This window comes from Gossypium hirsutum, chromosome A01 (assembly GCF_007990345.1).
Source record: "Gossypium hirsutum isolate 1008001.06 chromosome A01, Gossypium_hirsutum_v2.1, whole genome shotgun sequence".
Lineage (NCBI taxonomy): Eukaryota > Viridiplantae > Streptophyta > Magnoliopsida > Malvales > Malvaceae > Gossypium > Gossypium hirsutum.
Window position 1 is genome coordinate 41,895,722 of NC_053424.1, and position 27,990 is coordinate 41,923,711.

General features: G+C 35.1%; 1 protein-coding gene across 1 annotated transcript; it reads left to right on the forward strand.

Moving 5' to 3' along the window:
- Positions 1-1,686: 1,686 nt before the first annotated feature.
- Positions 1,687-15,909, forward strand: LOC107917362 (villin-2). Its single transcript, XM_041111095.1, has 23 exons — positions 1,687-1,946; positions 2,700-2,830; positions 3,061-3,160; positions 3,256-3,324; positions 3,424-3,660; positions 3,808-3,985; positions 4,132-4,264; positions 4,395-4,554; positions 4,633-4,783; positions 4,867-4,964; positions 5,051-5,209; positions 10,843-10,911; positions 10,982-11,050; positions 11,166-11,303; positions 11,718-11,849; positions 12,150-12,300; positions 12,413-12,423; positions 12,506-12,646; positions 12,725-12,850; positions 13,556-13,615; positions 14,856-15,099; positions 15,243-15,427; positions 15,512-15,909. The coding sequence occupies exons 2-23, from the start codon at positions 2,778-2,780 to the stop codon at positions 15,623-15,625; spliced, it is 2,778 nt and encodes a 925-aa protein (XP_040967029.1). The 5' UTR covers positions 1,687-1,946; positions 2,700-2,777; the 3' UTR covers positions 15,626-15,909.
- Positions 15,910-27,990: the final 12,081 nt, after the last annotated feature.

Genomic DNA, 27,990 nt, shown 5'->3' on the forward strand with positions numbered 1-27,990 from the left:
TTTCAAGATCAATTTTTTTTTGCCAAAATAATAATTACCTAAAGTGGAAAGTTTTAAAAATGATCAAATTTATCCAATGAATATCTTCTTTACATATTTTAACCTCACAAAAATTATGTACCAACGTAAAATAAGTTTATTTTATTAAGCATTCAATAATTTTTCATGGTTCATATTATTTAAAAACTTTTAATACATCTAAATCATAATTAATTGTATCTTTTATTGATGTTCATAACAATTAAATCGAATTCTAATTTTAATTAACAAAATACTTTTTTTTTAGAATTAATCTTAAGATATTTACTTACTTTATTTATATCATTATTTAAGTTATGATTTGAATTTTTTATTTTATAATATTATATGTGTTTAATTCTATTTAATAATACTTACTTACATTAATTATATGAAATAAGAATATTTTAATAAATAATGAAAAGTAAACACAACAATTCGAAAACTAATAAATATAAAAATATATATAATAAAAAGTTAAAATATTAATGTTGCATTTATTATTAATGTAATAATATAAGAAAAATAGTTTATTTATTACATATATATTATAATTGTTAGATATAAAATAAAGAATAATTAGTACAAATTTAAACTTGAAATTAAAAAGATAAGACACTTACTCTCCAAAATAAATGAAAATTTTTCCTTCTCTTTATTAAAAATAAATTATAGAAATAGATAAATGTTACTAATTAAGTCAGTTTATTATTAATTCATATACTAAAATATATGTAAAAAATAATACTCGTAAAAGAATTATTTTGTAAAATGAAAGTATTTAACTAATTAACAAACTAACGCGTTTTTAGGTTGTATTTAAAAAGAAAAAGAAAAAGAGATGTGATTATAATTTTTGTTTTTTAATGCATCTAATTCAAACTCCTTTTTAATTTATTTATATTTAAATAATACTTTATTTTAAATAAAAAATTTATACACGTTCATAATTTTATTTAAAATTTGGTGATCTTTTTAATAGATATAATGATTTATTTGATCCTCTAACTTTATAAAAAATTTATTTTATCATTTTATTTAATTTTTCACATCTTTTAGTCATTGAACTTGCATTATTGACAAATCAAATCAAATCAAAATAGATGATGTTAACGTTTGCCAACGTTTTTGATATGAAATCTATGTGATAGTTCACGTATATGCCACGTTAGTAATTAATTAATTTTTAAAAATTAAAAAAAAATTTATACTTTTTTAATAATTTAATAATTTTTAATTTTTAATAATTTTTATAGGTTTTTTGAATTGTTTAAATTTTAAAAAAATTAATTAATTGCTAACATGTCAATCCATATATATGCGAAAAGTTAACATATGTTAACATTTTTTTTTGGTAATTTGATAAATAGCACAAATTGAAAGGTTAAAATAGGTAAAAAATAAATAAAAAATTAAAATAATTTTTTTTGTAAAGTTGAGGAGTCAAATAAGTCATTATACCTTTTTAATATAAGTGTAATATAATTTATTTATTTATTTAACGTGAATTAAGAAAAGAAATCTTTAAATAAAATAAAAGTATGAATATTGATCTAAATAAAATAATAAAAGTCGCGATTTTTTTTTATTATTTTACGAAAAAAAATGTAGAGCGCAAAGAAAATTAGTAATAAAAAAGAAAAAAGAAAAAAGAAAATGGAAGCTAAAGAGAAAGAAATGGCAATATCAACAAGGCCGTTGCCATCGTTACCGGATCCTTTTACTATAACGATTAACGACTACTTTCTCTGCCCCAATCTCTCTCTATTATCATTTCCCATTTCCTTCCCTTCTCTTCCAAAAAAAAAAAACACATAACTCTTTCTTCTTTTCTTTTCTTTCCTCTCCATTCATCCCTTCATTGATTTGCGAGCTCCTCGTAGCTCTTTTTCCTTAAAACTCAGAGATATCTCTCTCTAAATCTCAAGGTACCCTTTTTCTCTGCAACGATCAAGGGAAAACGCCATTGCTTTGATCATTTCTTTTTTGGGCTTATAAACCATTTGGATATACATTTTGTTTTCGTATTTCATTTGAGGTTTTCTTTTATCTGGATACTCTTGATATTGTCCTAGTTTTAATGGGTTGTGTTTCTTTTTCTCCATAATTGTTTTTTTTTTCATCTGCATGTGTGACACTGATATCAAATTTTCGGATTGCTCTCCTATTTTTGGATCATAATTGTCTTTTTTTAATATGTTTTCTGCTTGCTATGAAGATTTTAGAATTCAGTTTTGTATCATCGCTTATGGATATGATTTTTAATTTGTTGTTGCCTTGTAACATGTGACTGAGCATTAGAGATTAATGGATACATTAGCTTTGAACCAAGTTTTGAACGATTGTTTGGTTCATCCGATTCAAATTTTTCTTCCTTTTTTATCACGTGATTGGTAGACCTATACAGCATGCAACTGTTGCCTACATTGGCTTATCGCTGAAGATTGTGAAAAGTCCCGCGATTATAGAAAGCAAAATTGATATTTTGTATTTTCCATGATAATTAGACTCTTATTTATCTGTTTTGTGGTTATATATATGGTGCAATTGTGAAATAGGACTCTTGTTTAGTATTACTTAAATTGTCCTAGATTTTTTTATTAGTATTATTCTATTTTTTAACGCAACTTAAATTTAATTTTCACTTGCATCAGCTATTTCTAATTTTTTGCAACTTCTAGACTGCTGAAGGTTGGATTCTCAAGCTGTGTGATACTTATTTTTTTGCTTAAAACGGTGATAAAGAAGAATTCCTAGAAATGAGCTCATCAAAAGTTCTGGATCCTGCATTTCAAGGAGTTGGTCAAAAACCGTATCCTTAAAACAAAGGGTTTATTTTTATTTTTTAAGTACATTTTCTTTTGATCTTTTGATAAGAGAGAATGGAATCAGTCACTAACTATTGTCCAGTTGTCAGCAGGAAATAGAGAAGAGAAAATATAATGATAAATTCTTTTTTCTTCTTGTTGAGGTCTGTGGTTATGTTGCATATGTATCATGAATTTTGTTTGCGTTAAGGCTGTTGCACTTGACATCTTGTAGAGGGACTGAAATCTGGCGTATTGAGAATTTTCAGCCGGTTCCGTTGCAAAAGTCAGACTATGGAAAATTCTACATGGGGGATTCTTACATTGTCTTACATGTGAAGAATATTTTTCTCTCTCACTTGCCACCCACGTAACATAAATTTCTATGTGAGCCACTGTCTTATTTCGATTTTTTCATGTATTTTTGCAGACGATACATAGCAAAGCTGGTTCGCATATGTATGACATACACTTCTGGATTGGGAAAGATACCAGTCAGGTGTGCTTTTGCTGAATCTTCTTATCTTATTTTGTTGAGGATTTAAATGTTCCTTCAAATGAACTAAAACATCATCTGAGATAATGTTTCCACCTGCAGGACGAAGCTGGAGCAGCTGCTATCAAAACTGTTGAGTTAGATGCAGCGCTAGGAGGTCGTGCCGTGCAGCACAGGGAACTTCAAGGCCATGAATCTGACAAATTTTTGTCATACTTTAAACCTTGCATTGTACCCTTGGAGGGTGGTGTTGCTTCTGGATTTAAAACACCAGAAGAAGAAGTGTTTGAAACTCGGTTGTATATATGCAAAGGAAAACGAGTTGTCAAATTGAAGCAGGTATCTGATGAGTGATGATCTTTACATAAGTTTGATGAGTATGGATACAAAGAAAAAAGAAAAGAAAAGTTTCATGGCCTAATTATAAATTAATTAGTAAGGCTTTTCTGGATGACGGAAATACCATTTTGTATTATGCTCTTGCAGATTCCTTTTGCCCGGTCTTCACTGAATCACGATGATGTATTTATCCTGGACACTGAGAACAAGATTTATCAGTTCAATGGTGCAAACTCTAATATTCAGGAAAGGGCAAAGGCATTAGAAATTATCCAGTTTTTAAAGGAAAAGTACCATGGTGGAGTGTGCAATGTTGCAATTGTTGGTAAGGATGATCCATTTTCAGTATTGATGATGTTGTTTTTCCAGCTTTTTTAACTTGCCTGCAAGTATTAACTGAATTTTGCGCAAGGTATATTCATCTTACTCTATCTAAAGCTATCAATTTTTTAATGGTAATCACCCTGCCAGATGATGGGAAATTGGATACTGAGTCAGATTCCGGTGAGTTCTGGGTCCTCTTTGGTGGTTTTGCTCCCTTAGGCAAGAAAGCTAGCAGTGAAGATGATGTTATTCCCGAGTCCACTCCGGCTAAACTTTATAGGTAACTATATCTTCTAAAATTTTGCTAGATTTAAATTTCTATTGGAGCAAATTTAAGTGAGTAGACACATCCTGTGTCAAAAGGTGTGCATTTTCACTAACTGCTAATTTGGAGTCACTGGTTCCTGTAGCATAACTGAAGGTGAGGTAAAGCCCATAGAAGGTGAACTATTGAAAAGCATACTGGAAAACAGCAAATGCTATCTACTAGACTGTGGTGCTGAGATTTTTGTTTGGATTGGACGGGCAACACAAGTAGAGGAGAGAAAAGTTGCCACTCAATCTGCTGAGGTAGAGCTCAAGACGTGGTTTTGATTTCTTTATGTATGTAAAAAATATGAATTCTCATTCCCAAACTTTTATCTCCAGGACTTTGTTGCTAGTCACAATAGACCAAAAGCAACACGCATAACCCGTCTCATCCAAGGGTATGAAACCAGTTCATTCAAGTCCAACTTCGATTCTTGGCCGGCTGCATCTGCAACTCCTGGTGGTGACGATGGAAGAGGAAAAGTAGCTGGTATGGATCACTTAAGAAGCTAAAGTTAACAGTATTATATTTTGTGTTTAACATTATTGAATACTATTCTTTTCTACTGCTAGCTTTGCTGAAGCAACAAAAAGTTGCAGTCAAAGGTTTGACCAAAACTGCTCCTGTACAAGAAGAAGTTCCTTTGCTTGAAGGCGGTGGAAAGATGGAGGTCATGTTCATATTTTTCTTTTATTTTCTTATTGATATTTGACTTAAAAACAAAAATGTTTATATGAGTATGGTCTTGCTTTTCAGGTATGGTGCATTGATGACAGTGCCAAAACGCCGTTGCCAAAAGAGGATATTGGTAAATTCTGTAGTGGAGACTGCTACATTGTGCTTTATACATACCACTCAGGTGAAAGGAAAGAAGATTACTTTCTGTGCTGCTGGATTGGAAAGGATAGCAATGAGGTAATTTACATTGCCCTTGTGGTCATTCGTCCTCAAGTTTTTGTTAATGATATATAGAACTGCCTTCAAAATAGCAATGTGAAACAGTGGATTTGATTTTGTTAAGAAATGGCTTAAAATTGGTAGTGGATTGTTGTTGTTGGTAGTGGGTTGTTGGTGGTAGTGGATTAGTGGATGGTTGTTGGTGTCCATTTTCAACCACAAATCTTTGCCAAAGTTTTGGACAATTATGTCCTTGAACTCTCTTATAAATAGAGAGGTTCATTAGCCATATTGATCATCCCAAACCAAGAGAGAGCAAAGCTTGTTCTTTGAAAGCTAGGATTTTAGCTTTCGGGTTTTCTATAGGGGTTGAGAGTTGTGAGGTTCTCGGGTTGTGTCTTGAGTGTAAAACACTTGTAATCTTCATCTTGTTATAGTGAAATTTCTTTTCGCCTCTGCCCGTGGACGTAGGCATTAAAGCCGAACCACGTAAATCCTTGTGTTCACTTTATTTTTCGTTCCGGTCAATTTACTTGTAGTCATATCGGAGTTCTCGAATCGATCCTTTCCGCAACAAATTGGTATCAGAGCGTAGTTGAAGGAGTGATAATATTTTCTGAATTGCCCTGTGACTGCAGCTTTGTCTGATCTTTCACATCAGGAAGAAAATATTATCATTCATTCAAAGGTTCCAAATTATGGCTACAAGTGTTTCATCGACTAAGTATGATGTCGAGAAATTTACCGGGAAAAATAGTTTCAGTTTATGGCGCATCAAGATGCGGGCAGTGCTGGTTCAACAAGGATTGCTAAAAGCATTGTCTGGTAAAGATAAATTACCAAGCACGCTTTCGGAAGAGCAAAAGGATGACATGCTAGAAAGAGCACATAGTGCTATTCTGCTATGTCTAGGAGATGAAGTGCTACGAGAAGTAGCGGATGAGAAAACCGCGTCCGGTTTGTGGCTCCGGTTAGAGAGCAAGTACATGACGAAGTCATTGACGAACCGGCTCTACCTCAAGCAAAGACTCTATGCCCTGAAGATGGAGGAAGGTACACCTGTTTCCCAGCACCTGGATAAATTCAATTCCATTATCATGGATTTGAATAATATCGATAACAAAATCGATGATGAGGACCAAGCAATAATTGTTTTGTGTTCTTTGCCTCCCTCGTATGAGAATTTTGTTGATACAATGATGTACGGTCGTGATGACCTGACTCTAGAGGAGGTGAAAAATGCCTTAAGTTCCAGTGAGTTGAGGAAGAAAATCACTGGTAAGGTGGTCGAAAACAATGAAGGCGAAGGCTTGGTTGCTCGAGGAAGATCCAAGGCAAAGGGTGGAAGTTCAAGTAAAAGCCATCCTAGATCGCAGTCCAAGAAGAGAATACAGTGCTACTACTGTAAGAAGTACGGGCACATGAAGGTAGATTGTCCGAAAAGGAAGGAGAAATCAGAATCACAGGAGCAACAAAATGATCGTGCGAATGTAGCTGATGCAGATTCTTCAAGTGATGCCGAGATCGTTCTTGCAGTATCCGACTCTTACGCTGGTGGGAGATGGATTCTTGATACGGGAGCTACATTTCATATAAGTACTTCGAAAGATGCATTCTCAACATACGAGAAGCATTCTGGTTCAGTACTAATGGGAAATGACCACGCATGTCAAGTCATGGGGATTGGCACAGTTCGTATAAAGATGTTTGACGGTATTGTTAGAACTCTAACTGATGTTCGGCACATTCCAGAAATGAAGAAAAATTTGATCTCTTTGAGTACGTTGGACAAGAAAGGCTTTCGGTACTCTGCTGAAGGTGGAGTTCTCAAGGTATTCTCGGGTGCTTTGACTGTGATACGTGGTAATTTGGAGCGGGGCCTTTACTTCCTCGATGGTTCCTCGGTTACAGGTGTTGCGGGAGTGTCATCATCAGATGATCTAGATTCTGACACCACGAAGTTATGGCATATGCGGCTCGGGCATATGAGCGAGAGAGGCTTATCGGTGCTAAGCAAACGAGGATTATTGTCTGGGCAGTGTACAGGAAAGTTGAATTTCTGTGAGCACTGCGTCTTCGGTAAGCAGACTCGGGTAAAGTTCAGCACTGGGATTCACAAGACAAAAGGCACAGTGGATTACTTCCATTCTGACCTTTGGGGCCTTCTCCGACAATTTCTAAAGGTGGTTACAGATATCTGCTTACCTTTATCGATGATTACTCGAGAAAGGTTTGGGTGTATTTTCTGAAGAGCAAGTATGAGGTTCTCATCAACTTCAAGCAATTTAAAGCTTTGATCGAAAATCAAACAGGAAAGAAGATCAAGCGATTCCGGACGGATAATGGCTTGGAGTTTTGCTCAGGTGAATTCAATGAGTTCTGCAAAAATGAAGGAATAGTGAGACACCGCACTGTTCGTCGAACACCACAACAAAATGGAGTTGCAGAACGCATGAATAGAACTCTCTTGGAGCGAGCTCGTTGCATGCGATCAAATGCTGGGCTCGGTGAAGAATTTTGGGCTGAAGCTGTTAATACTGCTTGTTATTTGGTTAACAGATCTCCGTCAACAGCTATTGAGCTGAAGACTCCTGAGGAAGTATGGTCTGGTTCTCCTGCTGATTACTCTGGTTTAAGAGTGTTTGGCTGCCCTGCGTATGCTCATGTAAATGAGGGAAAACTCAAACCGAGGGCGAAGAAATGCATATTTCTTGGATACGGCCAAGGGGTGAAAGGATACAGGTTGTGGTGTCCTGATCCGGTTTCGTCCAAGTTCATCATCAGCAGAGATGTGACTTTTGATGAGTCATCCATGCTTCGATCCACCACAAATTCCCGGGAAAAGGAGGAGTCAGATAGAATGGGAGATCACGGTGTTGAGAAGCAGGTGGAGTGTCAGGTGGACGCTCCAATTCCTACGGAAGATACTTCAGTCCAGGATGATCAAGTTGAGGTGCAAGATTCCGATGAAGATGAGTCACCTCAAGAAAAACCATATAGCATTGCCACTGGAAGAACGAAGAGACAAATCAAACCAAATCCGCGTTACGCTAATCTGGTGTCTTTCGCGCTCAGTGTGGCGGAGTCCATTGGTATAGAACCTTCCAGTTATAATGAGGCTGTCACGTGTGATGAGTCGGCACAGTGGGCAATTGCTATGAGTGAGGAGATAGAATCTCTTCACAAGAACCATACTTGGGAGTTGGTTAAGCCGCCAAGTAACCAGAAGATAGTTGGTTGCAAATGGGTCTTCAAGAAAAAGGAAGGCATCCTAGGGGTTGAAGCAACTAGATTCAAGGCACGATTGGTTGCTAAAGGCTTCACTCAGAAAGAGGGGATTGACTACAATGAAGTTTTCTCCCCAGTCGTAAAGCATTCTTCCATTCGTGTATTACTTGCCATGGTGGCCAAGTCTGATCTAGAACTTGAGCAGCTTGACGTAAAAACGGCGTTCTTGCATGGTGAGCTCGAGGAAACAATCTACATGCGTCAACCAGAGGGTTTTACAGTTCCTGGTAAAGAAGACCATGTCTGTCTATTAAAGAAGTCTTTATATGGATTGAAACAATCCCCAAGGCAGTGGTACAAGCGGTTTGATAGCTTCATGATTCAGCATGGTTACACAAGATGTGACTATGATGCTTGTGTCTATCATCGGAAGCTCTCAAATGGTTCGCACATTTATTTGTTGCTGTATGTTGATGACATGTTAATTGCTTCCAAAAACATGTCGGAAATCAACAAGTTAAAGTCGCAGTTGAGTGGTGAGTTCGAGATGAAGGATCTGGGTGCTGCCAAGAAAATTTTGGGCATGGATATTCACAGAGATCGCAAGGCGGGCAAGCTTCGTGTGTCGCAGAAGAACTACATTGAAAAGGTTCTTCAACGCTTCGGCATGGATAAAGCGAAAACTGTGAGTACTCCGTTGGCACCACATTTCAAACTCTCTGCAGAGTTGTCACCACAATCTGATGAAGAAAAGCAGCAAATGTCTCACATTCCATACTCGAGTGCAGTTGGAAGCGTGATGTATGCAATGGTTTGCACTCGTCCAGACATTTCACATGCAGTTAGTGTGGTCAGCAGATACATGAGTTGTCCTGGCAAGGAACACTGGCAGGCCGTGAAATGGATTCTCAGGTACTTGAGAGGTTCTGCAGATTTATGCTTGGTATATGATCAGAGTGACTGCACTAGCAGTGTCACGGGCTATGTGGACTCTGATTATGCTGGAGATCTGGACAAAAGAAGATCTCTGACGGGTTATGTTTTCACTTATTCTGGAGGAGCCATTAGTTGGAAAGCTGTGTTACAGTCTACCGTAGCCTTATCTACGACTGAGGCGGAATATATGGCGTTAGCAGAAGCAGTGAAAGAAGCATTGTGGATGAAAGGTCTAGTAAGCAGTTTGGGTTTACAACAGGATTTCACTGTTGTATTTTGCGATAGCCAGAGTGCCATACATCTGACTAAAAATCAGATGTTTCATGAACGGACCAAACACATTGATGTCAGATATCATTTTGTTCGGGAACATGTTACGCAAGGTGACATTGTTATCAGCAAGGTTGCTACCGAGAAGAATCCTGCAGATATGTTAACTAAGGTGATCCCTGCATATAAGTTCAAGCATTGCTTGGACTTGATAGGTATTCGGGATTGATTAGCGCCAGAGAGGCGTTTGAAAGAGGTGATCCAGTTCGAGGAATTCACTATGATGTTCAGCTTGGTAAATTTCAAGCCAAGGTGGAGATTTGTTAAGAAATGGCTTAAAATTGGTAGTGGATTGTTGTTGTTGGTAGTGGGTTGTTGGTGGTAGTGGATTAGTGGATGGTTGTTGGTGTCCATTTTCAACCACAAATCTTTGCCAAAGTTTTGGACAATTATGTCCTTGAACTCTCTTATAAATAGAGAGGTTCATTAGCCATATTGATCATCCCAAACCAAGAGAGAGCAAAGCTTGTTCTTTGAAAGCTAGGATTTTAGCTTTCGGGTTTTCTATAGGGGTTGAGAGTTGTGAGGTTCTCGGGTTGTGTCTTGAGTGTAAAACACTTGTAATCTTCATCTTGTTATAGTGAAATTTCTTTTCGCCTCTGCCCGTGGACGTAGGCATTAAAGCCGAACCACGTAAATCCTTGTGTTCACTTTATTTTTCGTTCCGGTCAATTTACTTGTAGTCATATCGGAGTTCTCGAATCGATCCTTTCCGCAACAGATTTAAATAATGTGGACTAGCATGCTGCCAAGATGAGTTCCTTGTCATTACTGAAAGAACGACCAATGGGGCCCCAATATGAGTGTCTCCTACTGATGGAATTTAGAAGTTGCCTTCTGGATTTCATGCACGTCTATTTGGACTGCCATCATTGATTTTGTCTGCAATAAGTTGCACTTTTATTGCCATTTCTTTTAAGAATTGCTTTCTAGATCATTTAGTGGTAACAATATCTACTTCATTCGACTTGTTCTTTCCATTGAATCTAAATCCCATCTTTCATTATTTTCCCATTTGTAGCTTCCACCCATCATGTTCTTTCATAGAAGAAAGAGGTGCTTATGTAGTCACATGTTAACTTGATGGCTTTCACTGTGATGATGGTCATCACTACTTAAAAGATTCATTTTCTAAAAGTACATATATCTTAATTCAGGAGGACCAAAAGACAGCTGCTGAGTTGGCTAATACAGTGTTTAACTCACATAAGGGGAGGCCTGTTCAGGTATCATATATTACCCTTGGCTGACTATGGTTATTCTAACGCTTGTGTTTCTAATAGATGCTTCTTACAGGGTCGTGTATATGAAGGTAAAGAGCCACCTCAATTCGTTGCACTTTTTCAACCTATGGTGGTCCTTAAGGTAATTCAATTTGACCTCAAACTTTTAGAGTCTCATTAGCAATTTACCTTTGCTTGTAGAGTTTTTGGTTTGAATTACAAAGGTATCAATTTTCCAATGACTGATTCCTATTTAGGGTGGCATAAGCGCTGGTTACAGAAAGAGTATAGAAGAGAAAGGCCTGACTGATGAAACCTACACAGCGGATTCTGTTGCTCTATTTCAGATATCAGGAAACTCCATGCACAATATTAAAGCACAACAAGTTGATGCAGTATGTATTAGTTGGTTATTCTGTCATGTTTTGCCTTTTAAACTTTCATTGGTTGGTTTGATTTTCCAATGAATAAAAATGTATTTTTTTTTCTTAAAACCTAAATGCAAACAATGGTTTAATCTTGTTTTACATGCCAGTATTTTAGACCCTAACATTTCTTGTTGCTAACATTGACTGTACAATCATGTTTGATATAACACCTTTTTCCAATTTGCAATTTTCATAATCTCTCCATTATTTTAATAATAGTGAGAAATGAGCTATTTTATTTATCAAATGCGTGATGATGAATGCAATCCTGCAGTTTTTTGTTATGACGTGTGCCGTATGACTACCATTTACTTTTGTATTCTAACAACATGTATAGTGCTCAATGATGACTGTGTCCTTGTTTCTGTAACCATTGTTTAGGTGGCAACATCGTTGAACTCGACTGAGTGTTTCCTTCTGCAATCTGGATCTTCGGCAATTTTCACTTGGTATGGAACTCAAAGCACTCACGAACAGCAGCAATTGGCTCCCAAAGTTGCTGAATTTTTGAAGGTATACACTATAGAAAGTTGTTTACATTGGGGTTTTTCTTGTGACACAAGAAAAAAGAACACGGATTTATTGGGAAGACTGGTAAGACTTGATATAGTTACATTCTTATAGTCTATACTCCAAGTTCCAACAGGTTGAGTTGACCAATTAAGCATTGGTAGTGGGACGATATTAAATCTGTTTCTGGCTTAAAGCTTGTGATTTGCTCCTCATAGATAAGGATAACACTACCATTGTTTAGTTCTTCCAAGATTTCCTTTCCCCATGTCAACCAATCATCTAATAATCTTTCACATTCAGCCTGGAGTCACTCGGAAACATTGTAAAGAAGGAACTGAGGCCTCTGCCTTCTGGTCTGCACTTGGTGGGAAACAAGATTATACCTCAACTGAAAAAGAATCTCATGAGATTGTCAGGGATCCCCACTTGTACACTTTCTATCTTAATAAAGGTGTATTTCTTAACCAAATATGTGATTTGCTTTGCCCTCGGTTATTAACGAAGTTTATACCATTCTAACTTTTTTTTCTATGATTTTATATTCTTCTACGGGCATACCTCAGGAAAGTTTAAAGTGAGTTTCTCTTAATGTTATTGAAACTTGTTACTGCTATATCCAGTGCATTCTATATGTAAGTTTCCATTCCATTGTTCAGGTTGAGGAAGTTTACAATTTCGATCAGGACGATCTCTTGACTGAAGATATTCTGATACTCGACACTCGTGCTGAAGTGTTTGTTTGGGTTGGTCAGTGTGTAGACGCCAAAGAAAAACAACAGGCTTTTGAATTTGGCCAGGTAATAAATAAACATTGGGTTCTTCTTTGTATGATCCTTTTCACACGCTCATCATTCATTTTAGAAAATTCCATGCAGAAATACATAGACAGGGCTGTATCTCTAGAGGGTATGTCGCCAAAGATTACACTATACAAAGTTACTGAAGGGAACGAACCCTGCTTCTTCACTACATTCTTTTCATGGGATTCTCACCGAGCTACTGTATGTGTTTCCTTCATTAGAGTTTTCTACTTTATCCTTCCTGTCACTTGAATTAATGTTAAATTGTTTGTCTTCATCAGCAACAAATTATGTGAAGTTATATTCTCAGCTTGTCCACATAAAATGCTTTTAATCAATGCAATATTTTTCTAGATAAGGAAATGTTTGAATGTATGTGTAGAGAGCCTCTATGAGATTTGCAATACCTGTAACCATAATAAGTAACCTCGGTTCCATGGATTTCTTTCTCAGCACCAAAAGCAATTAAGAATAAGGAAAAAAAAAAAGATAAAAACTTCTGAACAGGTGAATCAAATGAGACATTCCCAATGATGGAAAAGTAGGATAGTAAACTTTTTTGTGATTTATTAATGCTATATGGTCCATAGAATTGATCAAGATAGTGCACTTGTTTAATGAAAGTACAATGTAATCCTTCAAAAGATTAAAATTAGAGGACCGTATCATTGAGAGCTTCTTATATCTTGGATGAGACAACAATTACCCTATTGTTGTCACCATGTGCCAAAAAAGAATCAGTTACTGTGAATTGTATGCACACACTGAAAACTTTACGAAATGCTCTGTTGTTTTCTCTAAGAGTTAACTGCTTTTTGCATGACATGATTCATCCTTCCTTTCATGTGTATTGCACGCACTGCATCTGTTTAATATTTATGCTTTGATGTTTTTTGTGGATCATAGGTGCCAGGAAACTCGTTCCAGAAGAAGGTGGCATTGCTCTTTGGAGCTAGCCATGCAGAGGTAATTTCCATTTTTAGTTCACATGCATTGAAAATTTTCAGCATATGAAATTTCTGTCTAGTATACAGAAATTTGGATCATAAAATGAAAGTCCAATGGGAACCAAAATGGTTTTGGTTTCTTTAGCTGCCTTGTCTTCTGCATTCAGTCCATCTTCTGGAAAATTATCTTCTTTTCATTGCGCCCCCCGCCCGCCCCCCCCCCACCCCCTTATTGAAGTACCTGAAAACTTTGGACGGAGGTTTATAGAACTGGAGATCAATGCCTTGTAATAATACTTGTGGGATTTATTTACTCAAAGATTTCACTTACTGCTGAAAAGATAATCTTAAGGCAAGTTATCAAAATAATGTTGTCCCTACTCCTTAGCCATCCCTAATCCATATTTCCGCCTCCTCTATTAGTTTTTTACTGCACAGAAACAATCTCTTTCAGGTCATCTCTCATCCTAGTTCCAGTGCTATTTCTCTCTCTTTTTTTTTTTTATACAAAGCCTACTTCTGTCCGTAACCCCTCCCCACCCTTTTAATTGGAGGAAAAGCTGCATGCTCAAACCCACTTCCTCCTAATTGTTGCAATAGAAACGATGCCTTCTGAACTGCAATTTCATTTCAATTAATGCTTTTTCTGCATACATTTATTTACATCCATCCGTAATCAACTTCCTTACCCTATGGGCCAAAGGCTATGGTCCATTCAAGCACTTCGACATTTTTCCTATTACCTTTTTCCTCACATGCACTAGGTGTTGAAACGTCCAAGTTAATCAGACTTCCAACCGTAGGTTATCAGTGATGATAACAAGCAACTTCATGTTGTGGTTTGTCTGCCAAATGCTTTTGCATTCTGGCTTATTGAATTTAATATTTGTCATCTGTGTTAGCTGCTATAGCAAGATACTGAAAGTCAGACAGAAAAGAAAATGATGTAAATGAAAGAAGTTTCTGTTTCCCACCATCTCTTTTTTCATTTAGCTTCAACTTGATACTGCATTTCTTTCCCCTCTTTTCAATTTGTTCAAATATTGGTTCGGCCTTGTTTCATCCCTCATTTGACCTTTTTGTCATGGTATGTTTCCAGATGTGCCCAATTATTGATTCCTTCTGCTTTTGCAGGCATTCCCTCAAGTTTTATGTCATGATGCATTATTATGTTAAATGCTGTGTATTTTGAGAATTCAAAGCATTCTACATTGCTTTTTAGTTTAAGAATTTGATATGCACCATTATTTCAAGCTCAGGATCGATCTGATGGACAAGGACCCAGGCAAAGAGCCGAAGCTTTAGCTGCCTTAACATCTGCATTTAATCCATCATCAGAAGGCAAAACCTCAGCTCCAAAGCCAGTTTGCACCGGTCAGGGATCACAACGAGCTGCTGCTGTAGCTGCTCTCTCCCAAGTTCTTACTGCGGAAATGAAGAAATCACCTGATGGATCCCCTAGAAAATCTGCCAGCAGCACTCCCGCAGTAACCAGCCCTACTTGTAAGTACCATTTTTGTATCTTTGAACAAAGTTCTTCTCTACAAAAGAAAGAACCATTGCTTAAGATCAATACACCGGATCTTGGTGCAATGTCCAATAAGTTAAACTCATCTCTTGTCTTTACATGTAATTCTATTGTACAGATGAAGCAAAGAGTGAAGCAGACCCTTCCGAAGCACACGATTCTCATGAGACAGCTGAAGGCGAGACAGGTGAAACCAATGGGGACAATTCGGAACCGATAACTCGGTCATGTACATACAGCTACGACCAGCTGAAGTCCAAATCTGAAAATCCAGTAACTGGAATTGACTTCAAACGCAGAGAGGTTGTCCCATCATTGATGTTTACAAGTTCACTCTTATCCTTTTTCTGAATTATATTAGTTCTTACTCTGGCTTTGATTTCTCAGACTTATTTGTCCGATGAGGAGTTCGAGACGGTATTCGGGATGCCGAAAGAAGCATTTTACAAGTTGCCAAAGTGGAAGCAAGATCTTCAAAAGAAGGAAGTTGATCTATTCTAGAGCTTCATGCACTTGAACAAGTGATTTAAGTGTTTCCGTTGCATTCTACCTAGCAATCCCTCGTATATTTGATCTTCAATTCCGCCCAAAAATCATGGTTTCGTCTACACGATGCCTGGATTACCATTTTTGTCCCTTTTTCCTTCTTGATAAACGTACGTGTAATTAGTATTCGGATGGATTCCGATGTTGCATGGATTACCATGAACTCATATTGGAATGTTTCGCAGGTCAACATTCTTTGATTTGGTTGCATATAATATCTCATTTGATCTTTTGGTTAATTCAATTCATCATTTTAAGAATATTATGTTTTTCTATATGTTTGGCTCTTCAATCGGAGAGGATAAAATAGCCATTTAATTAATTAGTGTAAAGTTGAGCTTTTTATGGTTACGAATTGGTAGGAACTAATTGGACAACCAATAAATAAAAAAAAAGTTTCTTTTTCAGGTTAATTTTGGTTCTTGTTTTATAAATATTGTTTTTAAAAAAATTTCTGACTTTTTATATTTATGAAATTTTATTAATTGATATTTTAAAAAATTTCAACAACATTGAACCATCCCACTTGTTGACCTTTGATCTGGTGTTTTCAATGAATCTAATTTTTGAAGAAAATCGAACTACCTCTTATCGGATGAAATCAAAACTTATCCCAACTTCATTCACAATTATGTAATACAATTTAAATAACAAATTATTATTTTATACAATCTTTCTTTTTCATAACTAAATTATGTAATTTTAACTTAATGGGATGAAATTTTGTAGAGCTGTTGCACTTTTTTTCTCAAAACAGAATCCATAATAATTTTAACCTTCGCCGATCAAATAAAAATAAAAATACTTATATCTACAAATATTTCCTAAAAATAACTACTTAAATTTTACACATTTAATTTCTTAAAAAATTATTTTTAATTATTGTGATTAGTGTAAAATAATATTCATTATTGAAATTATTAAACATAATTAAAATATATTAATTTATTTAAAAAATAAAATATTATATTAATAGAAAATTTCAGACCATAATTAAAATATTTTTACCATATCTTATGGACAATAAATTTCACTTCATATAATTAATAGAAAACAATGTTATTTAAAATTAAATAATGAATAGTTTAAAATAATAACTGATTAACGTGAATTAATTATTTTCACCATTCAAATATAATATTAAACTATAAAAAGTTGATACACTGTAAATTAAACTATTCATTATTTAATTTTTCTAATAATCAATAAACTGACCATAATAAATTTTTCATAATATATAATTAATATAATTATAATATTTTAGAATAAACTTATAAATTTACTATTTATAAAATTTATGTATTAAATATAAAGTTACTTATTATATAAATAATTAAAATGTGTTATTTAAAATAAAAGTAATATTTTTTTTTCTTTAAATTCAATTAATAAAAGTGTTCTAATAGAATAAAAATCTTTCTTATAAGTATGATAAAAAAATTTATCAAGTAAATTTATTTAACAAAATTTGATTGAGTATTAGTTTGATTGGCATGGGCATTGCTGTCAATGTAGGAGGATGTGGGTTTGAGTGTGCTGAAGCGCACTATCCTTCTATTTATGGGTTGGGAGGGGTTATGAGTAGTTCTAAGTATCATATAAAAAAGAGCAGATATGATCAGAACCTATAATAAAATTGTTCAAAAAAAAATTATTTAACAAAACATTTTAATAAAAATTAAAATTCTTATATAAAAATGTGATAAAATTTATAAATATGAAAAATTCAATAATATAATGAATAACAAAAACTACATTCATCAATTCATAACTTTCTTTAAACTTGTGTTTATATATATATATATATATATATAATAGATTAAAAAAAGTTGTCAACTTGATTAATTCCCGTGTACAAAATTAAACATACATATATATATATATAATAGTTTTCTTTACTCGTGTGACGTATTAGTTGATTGCATATGTTAATTAAATTGCATTTAATTCTTTCTTAAAACTTTTCATAAATTTTGTAACATTTTATGTAACATCTAAAACCCAACCTAGACGTCTAGATAAAGTCTAGAAAATTACACCAACGATACTAAAAACACCACATTTATAACGCAGACAAAATGAACCATTCATCACTTAATATCCACATAGTAATTAACTAAGTATGCAATCTTTCCAAACATCATAATATCATAGAATATTGAATTTCCTAATAGTAGTATTTAAAAGAAAGATAAAAGTTTGACCGAGCTCCTGTGGCGCCAACTCGTTCAAGTTTGAAAACCACTTGAAATCCAATCAGTAAATAAATGAGTTGTGAACTCAGTGCATAAAAGACGTTCATTCAATTGAAATACATTTGAAAGATAATTCTTAAATCCCAAGATTCGATTAAGCAATAGAAGCCATTTCAGTTTAGATACAGAACAGATCAGTTACATAAACAGAACCAGTTTCAGATTCATATGCAGTTGTTCCTACCCCCAACCTCTACACACCATCTTTGGCCATCCCAACACACCGTTAAGGGCGTTAAATGCCCAACCAACCCTATACACCATAGAGTGTTTATTTGACACATTTATAGAAACTCAGCTTAACTGCTAGATCAAAATGTGGCAATGCGCCAGATTCACATTTATACACATCGTGGCTTAGCCACCAATTCAAAACAAATTACTTCCTTCTTCACAAAATCACAACCCACGCAAATGCAGAGGAAAAGTATCCACAACATATGTAATACAGTTCAGTGTTAGAAATAGTCACTATAGTATACAAAAAGTTATGTTATCCATATGTCAGTTACAGAGATCAGAGAGTTCTCATACAATCAAATTCAAATCATTCATACATTATAGAGGTCCATGTTAGTGTTGGACGACACTCACAGCATCAAAAATGAGATTCAGACCCTATCTATATGCCACACAGCCTAGACACACGCCTATGTCCTTCGCCCATCTGGTTCCAAAACATAAACAGTGAGTTACAAGGCTTGGACACACGCTCGTGTCCTTGCCCGTGTGACTCACACGGTCTAGGCACACGCCCATGTCCATGGTCATGTGGTCCTAAGTCACAAATAGTGAGTTACATAGCTTAGGCACACACCCGTGTCTATTCCCCGTGTGAATCCTGCACTTAACATGGCCACACATGGCTTGGACACACGCCCGTGTGCCTTTCCCGTGTGGCCCCAAATCAATGAACAATGAGTTACATGGCCAACCATAAGGCTGTGTGGGCTCACACGGCCTGGGCATATGCCCATGTGCCTAGCTGTGTGGCGTCAACCGTCACGTTTTCTTGAGACCCAAATTCACAAAAATCGAGGTTTTTAGCACGCACATGATCTCGTTTTAAAGTAGAATCAACACGGAGAAGTCCTAGAACTAATTTAACCATTAGACAACCAATCAAATGACTAAAACGACCAATCATTGCATACATTAACACTCAACTAAGGACGTCAAAACCTCGATGCTAAGCTTTCAACGACGAATGCTTACCGATAATTCAATAGCACTAAATCGGCACAATACGTGAATGACCACCTCCCTCCGTATTCACGCCTAAAGAAACAAAAACAACTAATTATCAGAAAGTTTACACAAACAATCAAAGAATTCTCAATTTAGGAACGTAAACGGAAACTAACAAAACTTCGCAGAGGCTTAAGATTTTCTGGCAGAACTTACAAATTTAGGGGTTTCAATAATTCCGATATTCACTTGTCGAACGCAATTGAAAAAAATGAAATCAAAGGAGTAACAAGAAAGAAAAGAACAATAAAAAAAAAGAAAGAAAAGGGAAAGAAGAAGGGAGAATAAAAGAACATTTAAAAAATAATAATCCTTTGTCTTAACCACCAGCATACTTTGGGCAACAAGCAAAAATTTTCCTAACGCATACGTTGAGATTCAAACTCAGGGCCAGACAGAATACAGAAAATTGCTTAACCAGTGAACCGGCAGGCTCATTCTTGACACAAATTTACACTGAATCGCACTTAACTATGTAACGCATGAATAAGGGTTGTTTTAAAAATAATAAAACTTTTAACGATGCAACTTAAACTCCAGATCTTAAACACAAAAGTAGAGAACATGACCAGAAGTACAAAACTCTAATTACTGTAGATACTTACCATTCAATTATCAAAATTTTGGGGCATTACAACTCTCTCCCCCTAAAAGGAATTTCGGCTTCGAAATTACCTGATTCAAATAGATACAGGTACTGTCGTCAGATCGATTCTTCAAGTTCCCATGTGGCTTCCTCGGTGCCATGGTTTTGCCACAGAACCGTCACCAAAAAAAATTTTTTCTTCCGCAGTACTTTAACATCAGTTTCTATGATTTGAACATGTTCTTTCTCGAATGCTAAACCCCGTCGCAACTCGATCTTGTCGATAGGAACAATATACGAAGGATCATGTAACAACCCATTTTTTAGTGAAATCGGAACAGTAGTTTCGGGACCACAAATCCAACCCAAAAATAAAATTTATTCTTATTTTATGAAATGGTCAAGATTATAATAGAAATGTCGTGTGAAAGTGTTGATATGAAAATTTTATCGATTAAGTGTTTAATTACGAGAAGGACTAAATCTCATAAAATACGAAAGTTAAATTCTAGTAGCTATAAGGATAAAATAGTTATGGAATTCAAAAATAGAGGTCCTTATATGGTAATTAGACTATTAAGAAAAGTATGTAGATTTTTCTTGGTGACTCATCATGGAAATATAGAAAAAGGGCAAGGACTAAATTGGAAATAGCAAAATACTTAATTAATTAAAAGATGAAAAGAAAATATATCATCTTATTTTCATCATTTTCAACCTAAAAACACATGGAAATCCTAGGAGAGAGAGAAGAAACTTTCAAGGCCTAATTGAGTAACTTTTCTTGTCTCGTTTTTAGTAAATTTGATATTTTTTAAACCGGGATAATCTAATTTATCTATTTGAGGGATTAATTTGAAAAGTTATCAAGGTATGAAAAATGGGTCATGGATGTATATGTTGGAAATTAGAAATTTATGGTAGAAAATGAAAGATTATTAATAGATAAACAACTTTTACAAATTGAATTTTTTTGATGAAAACATGATTTATGAACTAAAATGAAAAGTTGCAAAATTTGATGAAAAAATTTGAAATTTTACGAATACATGTTCTATAAAATTTGTAATGGGCTTTGGGTAGGCTTGGAATAGGGAGTAATTTGCACAAGTTTCATTTTCCGAGCCTAGGGACGAAATTAGAATTTATGGAAAAGTTAGGGGTAAAATGGTAATTTTTCCTAGGACGTAAATTGAGTCCATTTAAATATGAAATGTGTGGAATTGATGGTTAAATTCATTTACATAGATCCGAACAACACTAATTTGAGGTTAGAACGAGGAAAAGAAAAGGTTTCGGATTAGTAGACTTTATACACGAACAAGTGTCGAGGTAAGTTCATTTAACTTAACCGAACTTGTAAATATGTTTAATTGAATGTTGTGTTGTATGTAATTTGACTTATATTGATATGCTTTATTTTATTGTTATAATTAATGTTTGAATACATGCTTGAAATGATGATAAAAGGGTTTAAATTCCGATTGAATATTGAATTCCTATGAATATATGCACTTTCCTGAAACGAATGAGGTCCTGCATTTGTTGCGGACGAGATTTAGCTTGGACCAGTAATCCCATTGACCTTGTTAATGAAAGGATTTAGCCTGGATGGGTAATCCTCTTATAATACCTCTCGAGTATACATCACGATTAGGGTTTAATCTGGACTGGTAATCCTAATTGAGCTATTTGAACATATGTTATATAAGGATTTAGCCTGGACTGGTAATCCTGTTATACGACATGTGACTCGAGAATGTGTTCCTTGGTCAAGTGCCCTAAGAGGTACTCTTGAATAAGAATTGACAGATTATTGAATCGTACTCCCCGAGTGTACCACTTGAGTATCCATCAGAATTTCAATGATTCAATGGACATAAGACTTTTGACATGGCATGACAATTATGAGATGAAATGGTAATGTTTTGAATGAGTAATGCATGATGAGCTCATATATTCTTACTTGATATATATGTAAACTGTAACATCCTGATTTTGGGCCTAGTCGGAACAGCGATTTTAGGACCACAAATCTGATGAGGAAAATTAATTTTTATTATATTTTTATGGTCTACGATTTCACAGAATGATTTTTTGAAATTTTCGTTCGAAAATTTCGACGTTTGGACACTCAATTTGGTCAAAAGGACTAAATTGTAAAAGTGCAAAAGTTGAGTTCTACATGTTAGAAGTGTCTAATTGTTATGAGTTTTTAAATTAAAGGTCCTTAAATGGTAATTAGACCATTTTTAAGTTTGTGGAAAAAAATGGACATGGTATGATAGGTTTTTAAAAGTTTTTCATTAAGGGAATTTTAGTAAATTGGTAATTAAATGAATTAAAAATGCCAAAATAAGCCAAATTTGCTCATCTTCTTCCTCATGGCCGAGTTTTTTCATGAAAAACACCATGGATAGGGTTTTCAAGCTTTCCAAGCTTATTTGTAAGTGATCCCGAGCCCTGTTTTTAATGTTCTTTACATTTTTGAAGTCTCGGTAACATATTCTAGCTATTTCTACCATTATTTTGAGCTAGGGTTTGTGTTTAAAAATTTACCCATGAATGATATGCATGTATTTTGATGTTTAATGGTAGAATATGAAGCTTGAAATTGTGTTAAACAACTTTTGCTAAGTGATTTTACGTGAAAACAAGTAAAACGGCATAATCGGTAAAAATACCTAATGTTCATAAGTACATGTTAGAGTGAGAATTTGATGTTTCCATAGAAGGGAAAAATGATCAGCATGTCATAAAACATAAGAAAATAGGATGAAGTTTAATTTCTAAACATTGAGGCAAAAGTGCAAATAAGCAAAAGTTTAGGGGTCAAAATGAAAATTTGTAAAAATATGATTTTTGGACCCATATGAATAATGTGACTAATTATTAGGCTAAATGTGATATTATAGATGAAGGAAATTGAGATTCGGGCTTAAATTTAGAAAATACAAGGTTGTGGACTAAAATGGTAAATTGTCGTTTCTGGATCGAGGTAAGTTTGTGTGTTAATAATAATGCAATACCATGCATGAATTGTAATTCTGTATTGATATGGCATAAATTGTATGAGTTAATATGTTTAAGAGAAGCTGATGGATGGTATGTATGATATGGAAAAATGTAATGCTTATTGTGTCATGTGAAATTGAATGACAAATTATTGTTACATGAATTGAGTGTTAAATTACTATTACCTGGGTTGTATGAATTGCTACACGGTTGTACTTGATGAGATTTCGACAAGTTTGTACGTAAATAATTTATCGATTCTTTTTATTTTATTATATTTTGTTATCATATGAAATGTGGCTGCCTATAGAATGACTATTTGTTGTAGATTGCAAATTGAAAAAGGACTATGAATAAATTTGTAACATGTTGGAAAGTGAGGAATTTCCCGGTTGAGCTTTCGGAATAGAAACGATACGAGTGATCTATTGTGAGGTCACGTGTGTAGTACTAAGTGCAGGCTACTACGTGTATCGGATAATTGGTCGCATGTGTAGTACTAAGTGCAGGCTACTATGCGTACCCGATAACTTCGATCACATGTGTAGTACTAAGTGCAGGCTACTACGTGTATTAGATGGTTAGGTCACGTGTGTAGTACTAAGTGCAGGCTACTACGTGTACCGGATAATTGGTCGCATGTGTAGTACTAAGTGCAGGCTACTATGCGTACTAGATTGCCTTGTCTACAAGTGTGAAAATATGTGCAGGCAACTGAGTATCAGTTATTATTCCGGAGAGTTCATAGGGAAAATCGATTAAGTAAAAATACATGTGAACATGATTATATGATGAATAAGTGCAGGTATATGTTTATGAAAGTTATGAGCAATATGCTCGATATCTGAGTGAACTTCGATAAGACAAAATGGATTAAGTGAAATTATGTAAGAGTGAATTTTAGTAGTAAAACAGTGTTGGATAGCAGTAGTTGCGTGACTTTGAAAATTCACCAAAAATTGTGTAAGTTGAATTAAATTTCAAAAAAATTAATGAGTATATTTTCATATAAAAGAAACAGGGGGAGCAAAAGAGTTCTATATTATGTGATATTATAATTTTGTGAGACAGTGTCAGAATGAATTCGAGATCCCCTGTTCTGACTTGGAAAAATTGTTAAAAATTGTAAAAAAATAATTATGATTATAATTTATATGAATAGAATCTTCAATGAGTATACTTTCAGGAGTAATGGATGGGAACATCGTCTGAGTCCCGAAATATGAGATAAATAATTTTTAGCAAAGAGAGGCAGAACTGTTGGACAGCAAAATAGGGGAAAATTTAATGAATAAATTGTACTAATTGACTAAACCAAAAATTTTGAAAATTTTATGGAAGAAAAGTATATGAATCTAGTTTCAAGTAAAATTAAATAAACTAAATTTGGAGTTTTTTAGCTTCAGATATGAATGATTTAGTAACTATAACTCGATAAAACAGCTTAACCTGAATATGTGTAATTGTACAATTATAGTGTTTTATCTTGAAAAGCATGTTAGTAATTGATTATTAATTTCATATGGACTTACTAAGCGTAAAGCTTACCCATCCTCTCCATTTCTTTAGTATTGCCAGGTCGGCTCAGGTTTGGAGATCGTCGGAGGCAAAATCACACAATCAAACTATCATTTTTGAGAGAATTAATTCAAATATTAGAAATATCAAGTGAGTGGCATGTATAGGAAGTTGGTTTTTGATATGTATTATTATTATGATTTTGACCATACGTATCAGTCTGCATTGAGTTATCGTATATGACCATGAGATGTGGTCCTTATCCATTATGGTTTATAAGTTTAATTAATCATGCCATGTCCTATGTTTTGATGTGATGATATAGTTAGCTTTGCTTGTTATGCATGATTGGTAATACATCAGGTAAGTTAAATGCAGGCCAGTGGATCATGAATTAAATGGAAATGAGTAATGTTGCCTTGAATATGGATGTTTAATGGACAAATTGGTAACTACATTATGATGGTATAAAATGAGAATAAGATTTAGCATGTCTAGTTCTAGTTAATGTAAGAATGTATATTATATACAGGATGGTAAGCAAATATGTTTAAAGTGAAAGACATGTTATTGCATGATTATGGATGTGTATGTGCTCATTTATGCCACGTTATATGTCTTTAAATATAAGTCTATGCATGTGTTCGAAAAGTTTTGAATTAAATGAAATTTTATGGCCTCGGTTTTCGTCTATGTGTATGGTTAAGTCTGGCAATGCCTCGTACTTTGTTCCGGCCTTGGATACGGGTAAGGGGTGTTACATAAACTTTGTGACTAACATGCTTGATTGGATGCATGTGTTTAAGTAGTTTATCCAAATGGATGGAAAACTTGTTATAGTATGCTTAGATTTAATAAATGAGATTGGTAAGTTTAGTTTCTGTTATACAAGCTTACTAAGCATATAATGCTTACTCCGTTTTATTTTTCCCCTGTTTTATAATGCTCGGAAGCTCGGGAGGGTTAGAGATCACTGGAGTATCGTCACACTATCAACTAGTCATTTTGAGTATACTTAGTAAAATCATTTTGATATAATGACATGTATAGGACAACTTGGTCAATAGTGGCTTGAAAATGATGTTTTGTAACCTAGCCATTGTAACGGCTAGTAATGGCTTATTTCGATATGATTAAGTACGTTATTTTGATATATATACATATGTGTTAAGTTGAGTATATGTTATCAAAGGTTGTTATTGCCTAAGTTAATCCAAGGTATGTTTATAACCACCTATGCATGTAATGATATGCCTTGTTGAATGATGAAGTTTGTTTAATTTGAATGCTTGGAATGGCTGGTATTGGTTGTGTGTTTCAAGTGCAGGTCTTGGGTGAAATTTTGGGTGAGAAATAAAGCTAGGGATGGCTTTATTTTGTCTACACGGGCAGGCACATGGGCGTGTGTCTAGACCGTGTATGACACACGGCCTGGTAACATGGGCATGTGGTTAGGCCGTGCGTCCCCTGCACCTAAATTTTGAGAAACAAAGTGCTCAGAATTGGGCACATGGGCAGAGACACGGGCATGTGTCTCAACCGTGTGGTTGACACGGCCTTGGACACGGGTGTGTTACATGGCAGTGTGAAAACTACACCTAAATTTTGAAAATTAAATTTGCCACACGGCCTAGCACACGGGCGTGTGACTTGGCCCTGTGACTTCAATTTCTTCATGCCTTAAAAGTCAGAGAGTTACATAGGTTAGAGACACGAGCGTGTGTAGTACATAGCCTGACCACATGGGTGTGTCCCTAGACGACACGGGTGTGTGAGCCCTGTAACTTTGGAAAATTTTTGAAATGTTGCAAAAAATTTTATGAGTTTTTGATTAAGTCCCGACTCGACTCTAATGCTCGAATTGGGCTTCAAGGGCCCAATTAAGGGACGTTTTGAATGATCTCGATAAATGAATAGTAAATTTATAAGAATTATCTATAAAATGTCTTGAATGTTTTGGTAATACTCCAAAACCCTGTTTTGACAATGGGTGCGGGTTAGGGGTGTTACAGATCAGACAGATATTGTTTCAACATCGAGACATGAAACACATCATGAATTCGCTCTAACTCTGGAGATAATGCTAACTGTAAGTAACAGGTTTGACACGTTTCAAAATGAAATAAGGTCCAATAAACCTCAGGTTCAACTTACCCTTGCGTCCAAATTAGAGAACCTTTTTCCACGGTGACACCTTTAGAAACACCTGATTACATACAAAAAATTCAATATCTTTTCTTTTTAAATCAGTATAAGACTTCTGCTGATTAGAGGTGGCTTTCAGTCGATCTCAAATCAATTTCATAGTGTTCTCAGTTTTAGAAACTAGCTCAGACCCAAAACCCAGCATTCACTTAATTCTGTCCAACATAGAGGAGTACGGCATCTACGACCATACAAGGCCTCGTAGGGTGCCATCTGAATACTAGACCGGAAACTATTATTGTATGCAAACTCAGCCAATGATAGATAATCCTCCCAACTATCCTGGAAGTCTATTACACAACCCTGAAACATATCCTCTAGAATCTAAATAACTCACTCAGACTGTCTGTCAGTATGAAGATGATACGCAGTACTGAAATTAAGCCAGGTGCCTAAAGCCTCATGAATTTTCTTCTAGAACCGAGATGTGAATCACGAATCTTTATCAAAGATAATTGAGATTGGAATCCCGTGTATTCTCACAATTTTGACAATATACAATTTAGATAACTTCTGTAGGGAATAATCTATTCGGATAGGTATGAAGTGAGTGGATTTGGTCAGCCGATCAACAATGAACCAAACTGAATCTTTCTCAGTGGGGGTTAAAGGCAACCCACTAACAAAATTCATCGTTACAGGCTCCCACTTCCACTAAGGAATCTTAACTAGCTGAAGCAGACCGGAAGGCAATTAATGTTCAGCCTTAACCTTTTGGCACGTCAAACAGTGGGACACAAAAGTAACTACCTCTCGTTTCAATCTAGGCTACCAGTAGAGGATCGACTGTCTCAACTCTTTGTCATTAGGCACACAAATCTAACCTCTAAAACATAGAACCTTATCGTTTTTCATGCTGAAATAAGAAGTTTCGTCTGAACCAACTTGTTGCAATCGCTGAACTAAGGACTCATCGCTCAACTGTTTAGCTCAAATTTGCTCAAGCCAAGTCGGTTTAACTTGTAATTCGGCTAATAGACCACCATTCTCAACCTAACTCAGACGAGCTAATATTTCTCTCAGATCAGTCATCGCTCTATGGCTAAGGGCATCAGCTACCACATTAGCCTTCCCCGGATGATACTCTATAGTGCAGTCATAATCCTTAAGTAACTCGACCTACCTACGTTGACAAAGGTTTAACTCCTTTTAAGTTAACAAATATTTGAGGCTCTTATGATCGGTGTAACTGCAGCTAGCTCAAGATCGTGTGTAGGGTAATTACCCTCATGTGTCTTAAGCTGTCGCAACGCATAAGCAACCACTTTACCGTTTTGCATCAGAACACATCCCAACCTAACGTACAAAACATCACTATATACTACAAATTCCCGACTTGATGTCAGTTGAACTAAAATAGGAGCTTGTGTCAGAACAGACTGGAGCTCATCGAAACTAGACTGCTGTACCTCAAACCACACAAATGGAACATTCTTGCCTAGCAACTTTGTCAGAGGTGATGCAATCAGAGAAAATTCCTCGACGAACCTTTG

Coding starts and splice junctions, on each gene's coding strand:
- LOC107917362 (XM_041111095.1), top strand. CDS start 2,778: ATGAGCTCATCAAAAGTTCTGGATCCTGCATTTCAAGGAGTTGGTCAA. Junction 3,161..3,255: donor ATTCTTACATTGTCTTACAT/GTGAAGAATATT, acceptor GTATTTTTGCAG/ACGATACATAGCAAAGCTGG. Junction 3,986..4,131: donor GTGCAATGTTGCAATTGTTG/GTAAGGATGATC, acceptor TCACCCTGCCAG/ATGATGGGAAATTGGATACT.